The sequence below is a fragment of the Scylla paramamosain genome, chromosome 22, assembly GCF_035594125.1.
Source record: "Scylla paramamosain isolate STU-SP2022 chromosome 22, ASM3559412v1, whole genome shotgun sequence".
In the NCBI taxonomy this organism is placed as follows: domain Eukaryota; kingdom Metazoa; phylum Arthropoda; class Malacostraca; order Decapoda; family Portunidae; genus Scylla; species Scylla paramamosain.
The window spans coordinates 8,012,750-8,024,744 of record NC_087172.1 but is presented as its reverse complement, the minus strand read 5'-3'; the positions used below and the strand labels follow the sequence as shown (position 1 = coordinate 8,024,744).

The window sequence follows — 11,995 nt, the reverse complement described above, 5'->3', positions numbered from 1 at the left end:
AGACAACGCTCTTCCCCCACACAAAACTACAAGCACCTAATAACAAACACCCTTCATTCAAAATTTCAAAATTCATGGTGACTCCTACACCAGCCTCGGAGTCCCCATCTCGGGAGGGGATCACGAATGTCCTCAGGTCGGACTGCCCTTCTGACGACGACCCTGAGAGTCATGACATCCCCCCTCAACTTTTTCTTCATTAACTTCTGCAACATTCGTAGTCTAAGATCTAATTTTCAATCTGTAGAACACCACCTCTCCTCTTCTGAACCTCATCTTCTCTTCCTCACTGAAACTCAGGTGTCGATCCAAAGCCGCATGTTGTGTTTGTGTGTGCAACGATTTAACCTGCTCTTGTGCCTACTTTCTTGAATCTTCCGAGTTTTCCACCATCTGGCTACCACTACAGAGTCACTCTCAAACTAAATTTATCTGTGCTGTATATCTCTCACCTAACTCCTCTGACTATAAGAAATTCTTTGACTACTTAACTTCCAAAGTGGAGCACATTATGACTTTCTTCCCTCTTGCAGGTTCATCACCAGCTTTTGCTTTTCACTCCCTTCACTGACAATCCTGGTGAAATAGCCTTCAACCTTGCTATCCTCCATGACCTAGAGCAATTAGTGCACCACCCTACTCATATTCCTGACTCTCTTGGAGATATGCCCAACATTCTTGACCTTTTCCTGACCTCTAATCCTTCTGTTTATGCTGTCATCTTCTCTTCTCCATTGGGCTCTTCCGACCACAATCTCATATCTATATCTTGTCCTATTGCTCCAATCCCTCCTCTGGATCCCTTAAGCAAGGGTGCCTCTGGCGTCTTGCCTCTGCTAGTTGGGAGGACCTGAAGAGGTATTTTTCTGATTTTCCTTGGAATGACTACTGCTTCCGTGTCAGGGACCCGTCTTTGTGTGCCGAGCGCATAACAGAGGCGATAGTGTCTGGCATGGAGGTGTACATTCCTCACTCTTTTTCTCGACCTAAACCTTCCAAACCTTGGTTCAACACTACTTGGTGGCACCACTGCTATCACATCTATTTCTAAAGCTGAACTCTTCGCTCAAACCTTTGCTAAAAACTCTACCTTGGACGATTCTGGGCCTGTTCCTCCTCCTCCTCCACCCTCTGACTACTTCATGCTACCTATTAAAATTCTTAGCAATGATGTTTTCCATGCCTTCACTGGCCTAAACCCTCGGAAGGCTTATGGATCTGATGGAGTATCTCCTATTGTTCTCTGAAACTGTACCTCCGTGCTTGCACCTTGCCTAGTCAAACTCTTTCAGCTTTGTCTGTCAACATCTACCTTATATGTGCATGTGTCGCACCGCCTCTTCTCTTCCCTCCCCCCTTTCTTGTACCTCCTCCCCTTAGCAGCAACGCGGGGAAGTGTTTGGAGCTCTTTCCCTTAGGTAGTCGCTAGGAAGTAGTTGGAAGAAGTAAATGTACTGAGACGTGCTCTAATATTCGAAGGCGACTAGGGCGGGGTTGTAGCAGAGTTGCAGAGATGAGGAGAAAGAGGAATTTAGAGAAAACTTAAAGAGTATATAGAAAGTATAGCATGAACAGAATTAATAGTAATAGCTGGAGACATGAATGCACATGTAGGAGAAAGTGGTAATGGGTATGAAGGAGTCCATGGTGAAATGGATTTCGGAAGACGAAATGTAGAAGGTGAGCAATTACTGGAAATGGCAGAAGCAGCAGAAATTACAATATTGAATACTTGGTTCAAGAAGAGACAAAGCCATCTAATTACATATAAAAGCGGTCAGAATGAGAAACATATTGACTACATCCTGGTAAGAAGAGAAGACAAACGACTTGTAATGGATTGCAAAGCTATACCTGGAGAACCAGTGGTGACGCAACATAGATTATTAGTTGCAGATTTTAGGATGAAAAGGGGAAGGAAGAGAAGGAAAGAAGAAAGAAAGAAGAAGATTAAAGTCTGGGAGCTGAAAAGTGAAAAGAAGAATGAGTTTAGAAACAAAGTTGAAACAAACGTTCAGGGAAAGACAGAACTGGCAGCTTACCAGAAACAACAGAGGAGGTGTGAGAAGATATGAAAGATATATTAGAAGCAAAAGCAACAGAGATTTGTGGTAAGACAAGTGGGAAACCAAAAGAGAAAGATACATGGTGGTGGAACGACGAGGTTCAAGCTGCAATAAAGGATAAGAAGTTAGCACTAAAACAAATGAAAGACATTGAGAATGTCACCACAAAAGAAAATTACAGAAAAGCCAAGAAGCAGACAAAAAGACCAGTAGCCAGAGCAAAGAGTAATACATACAGAGATTGGTATGAGAGGCTGGATACACCGGACGGAGAGATTATATACATAGTAGCGAAGGTAAGAAATAAAATGAGGAAAGATGTTGAAGTAGCAATAGTAAAGGACCAAAACGGAGACATTCTTATGATGGAAGAGGACATAAAAAGAAGTTGGGAGGAATATTTCTCAAACCTGTTAAATAAGAAACATGGAAGAAACATGGAAACATTCCAAACATGGAAAACGAATATGAAGAACTGAGTGAAACATTACCAGTGGAAGGCCCAATACCCAACATAAGTAGAAAGGAACTGGATAAAGCCATAAAGAAGGGAAAGGCTAACAAGGCAGGAGGAAAATCTGAAGTAACAATAGAAATTATTAAAGCACTGGGAGAGTTTGGAGTGGAGTGGGCATACTCATTGTTAGAAAAGATTTGAAGCACGGAGAAAATGCCTGAAGACTGGAAGGAAAGTAGAATGGTTAAGTTGTATAGGCAGAAAGGAGATATATTAAGTTGTGAAAACTACAGAGGTATTAAGCTGTTGGAGCATAGTCTGAAAATACTAGAGAGTGATAGAAGGGAGACTGAGAGAGATGGTCAAAATACACAATCACCAATTTGGATTTATGAGGGGATTGAGCACTGTAGATGCAACATTTATTGTGCAACAGATACAGGAAAAATATCTAGAAGGAAACAGAAAGGTGTATTGGTGTTTTGTCGACTTGCAGAAGGCGTATGACAGGGTGCCTAGGAAAGTATTGTACTGGAGTTTTAAAAAGAGAGGACTGCCAGAACAGATGATAAGACTAGTGAAAATGATGTATGAGGGAGCAAAAACAACAGTGCAGACAAGGTATGGGGAAACGGAACTCCATCAGGACTCCATCAGGGATCAGCTTTGAGTCATTTTCTCTTTCTCATAGTGTTGGACGCAATAACGATGGATGTGAGAGACAATGAGGACTTGTGGGAGTTGCTGTTCGCCGACGACCTAGTTATCATTGCGGATACGGAAGAAGAATTACAGGAGATATATTTGTTATCGAAAGGCAACCTGTAGAGAAAGGGAATGAAAGTGAACACACAAAAGACAGAGGTAATGGTAAGCAACAGAGAAGGTTATGAGGAAATAAGTGTAACATCAGAGGATGGCATAAAATTGAAGCAGACAAGAGAGTTCATATACCTAGGATCAGTAATTTCAGAAGGAGGAACAGAAAAAGCAGTTAGACAAAGAGTAAAAGCTGGATGGGAAAAATGGAGGGAAGTGAGTGGAGTAACCTTGGATAAGAAAATACCATTGAAGCTGAGAATGAAGATATACAGAAGTGTGTTGAGACCAGTACTTCTGTATGGTGCAGAGACATGGTCTTTAAGGAAGAAAGAGGAAGGCATTCTGGAGAGAATGGAGATGAGGATGGTGAGATGGATAGCTGGCATTTCACTGTTGGAAAGGAGACAAAGTGAAGATATAAGAAGAATTTTTTTCTTTTTTTATGTAGGAAGGACACTGGCCAAGGGCAACAAAAATCTAATAAAAAAAAATCCCCACTTAAATGCCAGTCCCATAAAAGGGTCAAAGCAGTGGTCAAAAATTGATGGATAAGTGTCTTGAAACCTCCCTCTTGAAGGAATTCAAGTCATAGGAAGGTGGAAATACAGAAGCAGGCAGGGAGTTCCAGAGTTTACCAGAGAAAGGGATGAATGATTGAGAATAATGGTTAACTCTTGCGTTATAGAGGTGGACAGAATAGGGGTGAGAGAAAGAAGAAAGTCTTGTGCAGCGAGGCCGCGGAAGGAGGGGAGGCATGCAGTTAGCAAGATCAGAAGAGCAGTTAGCATGAAAATAGCGGTAGAAGACAGCTAGAGATGCAACATTGCGGCGGTGAGAGAGAGGCTGAAGACAGTCAGTTAGAGGAGAGGAGTTGATGAGACGAAAAGTTTTTGATTCCACCCTGTCTAGAAGAGCAGTATGAGTGGAACCCCCTAGACATGTGAAGCATACTCCATACATGGACGGATAAGGCCCTTGTATAGAGTTAGCAGCTGGGGGGGTGAGAAAAACTGGCGGAGACGTCTCAGAACACCTAACTTCATAGAAGCTGTTTTAGCTTCTATGAAAGTTCACACAAAGACGGGTCTCGGAAGCAGTAGTCATTCCAAAGAAAATCAGCAAAATACCTCCTCAGGTCCCCCCAACTAGCAGAGGCAAAACGCCAGAGGCACCTTCTCTTAGGGGGATCCTGAGGAGGGATTGGAGTGATAGGACAAGATAAAGATATGAGATTGTGATCGGAGGAGCCCAACGGAGAAGAAAGGGTGACAGCATAAGCAGAAGGATTAGAGGTCAGGAAAAGGTCAAGAATGTTGGGCGTATCTCCAAGACGGTCAGGAATACGAGTAGGGTGTTGCACCAATTGCTCTAGGTCATGGAGGATAGCAAAGTTGTAGGCTAGTTCACCAGGATGGTCAGTGAAGGGAGAGGAAAGCCAAAGCTGGTGGTGAACATTGAAGTCTCCAAGAATGGAGATCTCTGCAAAAGGGAAGAGGGTCAGAATGTGCTCCACTTTGGAAGTTAAGTAGTCAAAGAATTTCTTATAGTCAGAGGAGTTAGGTGAGAGGTATACAGCACAGATAAATTTAGTATGAGAGTGACTCTGTAGTCGTAGCCAGATGGTAGAAAACTCGGAAACGCAGCATCCAGCTTTGGATCGAAAATGAGGATAGAATGTGTGGAACATGTAATATCAAGGAGAAGGCAAGAGAAACAAGGCTAAGATATTTTGGACACGTGATAAGGACAGAAGAGGATGAACCAGTGAGGAAGGCAATGATGGTGGGGGTTAGGGGAAGAAGGAGAGTTGGGAGACGGAGAATAAGATGAAGAGGTAATAAGGAGTGATATGAACAAGCTGGGAGTGCAAGATGATGCAATGGATAGAAACTGATGGATAAGGATAACTCGAGCAGCTGACCCTGCAATACAATGGGATTAAGGTCGTATGAAGAAGAAGAACAAGAAGAAGAACAAGAACAAGAACAAGAAGAAGAAGAAGAAGAAGAAGAAGAAGAAGAAGAAGGGATACTAATTAGCCGGGTTAGTTGCCTTAAGGGCATAAGTGAGTCAATACTGGCCGTACGCCCCGGCCTATTTATATAAAATAGGAGTTTCCATAGTAGTATGCCACTAAGGGTATTTGTGTATAACACACAGTAGGGAAAGTGATTCCTCGGATGTGCGAGGATGCAGGCCGAGCTGACACAGTGTTACAGTTAAGCCATTGTATTGTCAAGTGCACGACAAAATTTACAGATACTGCATCATGAGCTTTCTAGGCATTATATATATATATATATATATATATATATATATATATATATATATATATATATATATATATATATATATATATATATATATATATATATATATATATATATATAATGCCTAGAAAGCTCATGATGCAGTATCTGTAAATTTTGTTGTGCACTTGACAATACAATGACTTAACTATACGAGATACATAACAACTGACATGTTGCCTCCCTTCACAGGGCCTGTGGCGTAATCTTTCGTCTTATTGACGTCAACTATTACTGCACTTAACCTGAACAATCATGACACCTGGTGAAATTACGAATAGAATAATAATTATACCGTCATTACCACATAACAGGAGTTAATACACACAATATGGAGGCAATCGAAGCACTTACAAATAACCTTAAATCCTGGTTACAACATCCAAGATAATCACAACCAATACATTAGAAGCATGTAACGTTTACATACTTTTCATATAGTACAAAATATCCCAGATACACAGTCCTCGAATATCATGACATGAGGCGTCGCCGGTATGGCAGAATGAAAAGTTCAGAATGTCACGGTACAACGTCAAACACGGGACGTTTGCAAGTCCGGGAAGAAAAGGGATGTTGCTGCCACCGTCACCGTTGGCGTTGACGACTTCTCAGTCGCTCTCATCCTTTGGAGTGTATTCTACCCTCCTGCGGTTCTACCCTCCTGCACTTATTTTAAGTGTCGAGAGCGTTAGGGATACAAGATAGGTAATCGTATGTCTTGGTGATAGACTGATGAAGGCTAAGCTTCTTTCCCATAGTCTTGCTCGCAATCCCGTCAATCTTTTTCTCCAGTTTGTCCATCCATAGGAAACTATGTGGGATGACATGATGGCTGTTGTGCCTTCGCCTGGCAGTGTCTGGCTCATACTTGGAACCGAACTTGGTCCTCGCGTTATCTTCCCTCACCCTGTCCGCCCAAGCTGAGCAGTTGCTATAGTTTCGGCACTCGCAGTTGGTCTTGTCCAATCTAAACCTGCAGTTGGTAAAGGCGGCGTAGGAAATATTCGTCTCTGACCCATACTCGTACTTGTACAGACGGATGCGCTTCGACATGTTTCTCAGGCGCAAGCAGACCAAGTTAACAAAGAGACCGGTAGCCGCCCTATATAGATTGACAAGATTGGACGTGATCATGTTGACGGCTAGCATCAAAGAGCTGTTGAAGCAAGTGGCTTGATAGTCGCTGATAAATTCGGTATCGTCGAGCTCGATAGAGTCCTCGACCTCCTCACATTTGGCGTTTGAGAACCGCACTATGTCTTCCATCAGTTTGCTGTTTTCATATCCTTTACAGGGCGCCAGAGCGACCAGCGAGTTCATAATGTCATAGACAGACTCTTTCTTGTCGCAAACGAACATGTTCTCGGCGGCAGCCGCAGCAGCGCCCTTGTCTTTACCGTCGCTGTCACCGGTACCCGATATTTTGTCGTTATGGAGGTCGTCAAATGTATTGTTGTTGTTGTTAGTTTTGATCGAGGCCAATACAACATCTACATCGTCTCCACTGTTGCTCCTCTTTAGTGCATCATCCAAGCCGGCCTCAGTCGACACTTTACTGTTGTCAAACTCGTGCATGTCCATTCCGCTATTATTGATAATGGCACTCAGATCAGGCGCGTTGGTGTTATCGTCAACCTTTTTGGTGGTTGGCGTTGGTGTTAATCGTCAACCGTCAACATCTCAAGGCACTGAGCACGCCTGATAGCCGGTACCGGGGTGTATAGTCCCACGCAGCTGTCCTAGACTTCAAACTTGACGTTGAACTCCTTGGGTAATGCAGTGCAATTCATCAAGTAGGCCAAACACTATTCAATATGCTCTGACCTGACCATGTGTTTAACTTCCAAGCTGGACCAATGAGTGGACGTCTCGGGATTGACGTGCATCTCATTCACGCCAGTACTGGTGACCCCAAGGTTGACCACATCGGCATGCGCCTGATTGAAAAAGTAGTGGAAGATGTTGAGTTGTATGCAAGCCAGCTGGCGAATGTGGAATCTAAAGTACAGCGTCCCATTCACTTTATCGGCGTAGTCCTTGGCGGCACCGATGTCGACCGAGACGCCCTCGTGGTAAAAGTACTCTAGAAGCTCTTCCGAAGGCGTGAACCAAGAAGCGATCGAACCCGCCGGGACCGCCGATCTGTCGTTGTTGCTCTCCGATAGCCGCGAAGAGAGTACGGCATGCAGCATGCTCTTGATGTGGGCGTCTTCATCTTCAATTTTTTGCTAATCTTCAAGCTAAACTTGTCTTCCATGTCATCCTTCTTTGCATCATCGCCCGAACCACAGCCGCCGGTACCACCGCTGGCGCAGCCTATTATCTAGAGCAACAGGTCGTTGTTGTCTCCATCCACTCCCAAGCCGGCGACATCGCCTCCCTTCTTTTTTTGCTTCCAACAATTCCAAGTTCTTTTTCTTAATGTTGACGTTCATCTTGAGGTTACCCTCGGTTGGGACATTTTCCTTTCTTTTGTTTAGACAGTAGACGAGCTCTTTTATCTGCTCTGTACTCAAGTATTGAAGCGCGTCATCGTTCTTCTTGGCAACCTTAGAGAACATTATTGTAAAGTAGTTGGGGCCCCTGCTAGCTGAAGGGCCACACAACACTTCTCGAAGAGTACCAGAAGAGATATCTTCTCGACCAAGTAATTTATTGTTGCCTGATTCTCTCTATCCAGCGAAAACGTAACAATGTCTTTAGAGATGGAAACTTCGAAACCTAATGTGCTGATCCTCTACAGCCTCGGGTTTATGTCGGGGTGTATGCTCATCTCCGTGTTGACCCTTTCTGCTGTTATTTACAAGAATGAAGGCTTGATGAGTCTGCTGAACGGAGGCTTGAGAAGGGAAAGGAACAGCAACAACACTCTTAGGAGGGAAGCCTCAACGCTATCAACTCTGGCTGCAGTAACATGAACATTCACCCGAAAACGCCAGTGTCTTGCAGTATTCCCTGTTCGAGCTCGGCGATGTGTACCTCCGCATCCTCATCAAGTCCCCTGAACCATTGAAGGATGCATTGACGGCCTTCGTCCTATACCTTTTGATACGGACATGGTGTACAGTGACTGTGTGTTTGAACTTAAGCACCTTGTAAGACAAGGCAAGACAGTCATGAAGGTGGAGAAGAGAAGGTTATTAGTAGTGGAAAAAGAAGAAGGCGCCTCAGCAACCAAGAGGGGATGCGTAGTTGATTCGGAGGGGGGGGGGGTCGCCATCGTCAAGAGGGACTCGTCTTCGTTGGTGCCTCTAGAATCAAAAGAATGCGGAAGCGAAGGAGAAGAGTTGGCGTTCCTAAACAAGAACGAAACAGCATTGGTGCAACTCCTCAGGCGGCTCGAAACGAACGGCTACTGCTCTTTAATTGACGCACCCGACGAAGGCGACAGCGGAGGTAAAGAGGCACTCGTCAGGTTCTTTGAGCCTCTGCTGGCAGGTTTCCCAACGTTTTACGTCTTTAGCGAGCACATGTTTATTGACGGATTTGACACGGCCGTGAGGAGTCTAGAAAAGAACAGAGTAGGAGTAGTAAAGGAGAATCTTCTTTCCGATATCAAACACAACATTAGGCCTCTACACAAATGCAGAAAAGATTCACTACAATAGCACCCTATGGCCGGACATCGAACTCTCATTGGGCAAGGACTTTCCGTTCGGGACCACTATACTATCCATATTCAACAGTGTCGGCGCTGGCCAATGTCGACGGAATAGGAAGACTGACGCACGACGACGTGATAGCCGAGTTCTCGCCCGCTGGTTACATAGTTCTGGCCCAAACCTTTATAACTTTATCCATTAGAAAAAAGACAACGTCGATACCCGATGGAGAGGAGAGAGAACTGAAGGTACTCAAAGACCTTGTCGACATTGCTGAATAACAACAATGACAACAGATTTCACTCATATGGCATCGTGTCTTGGCTGTTGGATCCCAATGAAGGCTACAAGTACGAGTATCCAGAGGCGAACATAGACGCTCTCTTCTCTTATGTTTTGGAGTTGTGCAGATATTTTACAGAGAAGGGTCGCATGAGGTCGTTCTATGAGAAAAAAAAACTGTTAAAAGTCGATAGATAAGATAAAGTCGGGTCCAACGTCTACATGTCTTGCATCAAATAGTCTACATGTCTTGCATCAAACAAAAAGTGCGCATTCGCCACCGACAGCATCAACGCGGCCATAGACGCCATATGTTACGTCAAGAGCAGTTACTCCGTATTGGTTTGGATCGTCAGAAACGCCTTTCGAAATAACGAAGATGGCAAGAAGGTCGCATTTATGCGCATGATCAGGAACACGGTGACCCAGCAGGTCTCATCCTCGTTTATCCCTACTTTCAATATGAGAGAAGAAAGACCACCGTCGCCTTCGACCTCTCTTGAGGTGTTGGTGGAAACGTTTCCTGACATGTGCTATATAATGACAGACAAGGACTTTGGCGTCTTGCGGGAGTGCATAGAACATGCACATATATATATATATACTCGTATATATATATATATATATATATATATATATATATATATATATATATATATATATATATATATATATATATATATATATATATATATATATATATGTGTGTGTGTGCCTCTTGAGCAACAAACTGGGCCAAAACGGATTCCCCGTAGGTGACAGCGGTCCATTTAGGAAATGGAGCACGGTAAACGCTGTCAAGATCTCTGCGAGCGAAAGCAACTCGGACGTGCTGGGCCGTCTTGAAACGGTAGACAGAGACACTATTTCCGCCGCCATATGAGCCACGAAGAAGACCAACAAATACCTAGACGACTCCGAGATGAGTCGGTGCCCTTCAACAAAAAGAATGGCAAAGGTTAAATGTATACCATGTCTAGCGATAGGAAGGCTGACAACATTTGTTCACTCAAGAAGGGAGGTGCCATAGCCGAAGCCGCCATCGCCCAGAGAAAGAGGAGCAGGCGAAAGCGAGATCGGCTAATCCTGCTGTATTCGTGGAAAAGTTTGTCTCCCTGAAGAAGAGAAAACATGGCCGCTGCTATGTGCGGAGGAGCGTCTAGTGGTGGTGGCGCAGCAAGAAGAGAAAAACACCCTCCTCCTTTTCCTCCACTGTCTCTATCTCGATAGTAACTACCGACATAGATCCACCAATAATAGAACCAGACACTTCTAGATACACTTCCGGTTACAAGTTTACGTCCACGTTGATGTCACCCAAAGAGTTTGCCATAGCCTTCAACTCCTCCTCTTCTCTAAGAGGCGCACAAAGGAGAAAATCGCTCATTAACAAGTACATTTCTCTCCTGAAGGCGAACTTTTTAAAGGCCCAATAGAACAATACTGGGCAATAATGAGTCTATCAAACCATTTACCAACAACACCTATACCAGAAAGGTGATTAGCGGGTTCTTTAACGTTGTGAATAAGCACCTTTATAAGCGTTTGATGAAGCAGGGTATATGGAGTTCTGGAATGGGTATTCTCTTGGCCACTACCAGGGGCTCAATACAAGACATCAAAGGCATAGACGCTGACACCAAGCTCATGTTTAAGACCGTGTGGGAGATACGCCAAATGTCGTTGGTGGAGATGGCGATCGCGAGAGCGCCTTTCATCGATCAATCTCAGTCGCTCAACATTTATATCGATGCTTCGATTCATCCCAATGTGTACGCCAAGGTGAATGCTCTTCATCGCACAGCTTGGAGCAAGGGTCTCAAGACTGGATTGTACTACCTGAGGATACGCCCTAAATACATTACATATTATTATTATGTGACACAGTTACATCACAACATAAGGGGGCAGTCACAGCCTGCCCTCTAAAGACAACGCTCTTCCCCCACACAAAACTACAAGCACCTAATAACAAACACCCTTCATTCAAAATTTCAAAATTCATGGTGACTCCTACACCAGCCTCGGAGTCCCCATCTCGGGAGGGGATCACGAATGTCCTCAGGTCGGACTGCCCTTCTGACGACGACCCTGAGAGTCATGACATCCCCCCTCAACTTTTTCTTCATTAACTTCTGCAACATTCGTAGTCTAAGATCTAATTTTCAATCTGTAGAACACCACCTCTCCTCTTCTGAACCTCATCTTCTCTTCCTCACTGAAACTCAGGTGTCGATCCAAAGCCGCATGTTGTGTTTGTGTGTGCAACGATTTAACCTGCTCTTGTGCCTACTTTCTTGAATCTTCCGAGTTTTCCACCATCTGGCTACCACTACAGAGTCACTCTCAAACTAAATTTATCTGTGCTGTATATCTCTCACCTAACTCCTCTGACTATAAGAAATTCTTTGACTACTTAACTTCCAAAGTGGAGCACATTATGACTTTCTTCCC

General features: G+C 44.1%; 1 protein-coding gene across 1 annotated transcript; it reads left to right on the top strand.

Moving 5' to 3' along the window:
• Positions 1-11,116: 11,116 nt before the first annotated feature.
• On the top strand, positions 11,117-11,470 carry LOC135111907 (ribonucleoside-diphosphate reductase large subunit-like). The gene has a single exon (XM_064025605.1). The coding sequence runs from the start codon at positions 11,117-11,119 to the stop codon at positions 11,468-11,470; it is 354 nt and encodes a 117-aa protein (XP_063881675.1).
• The last annotated feature ends 525 nt before the right edge of the window (positions 11,471-11,995 follow it).

Coding starts and splice junctions, on each gene's coding strand:
- LOC135111907 (XM_064025605.1), top strand. CDS start 11,117: ATGGGTATTCTCTTGGCCACTACCAGGGGCTCAATACAAGACATCAAA.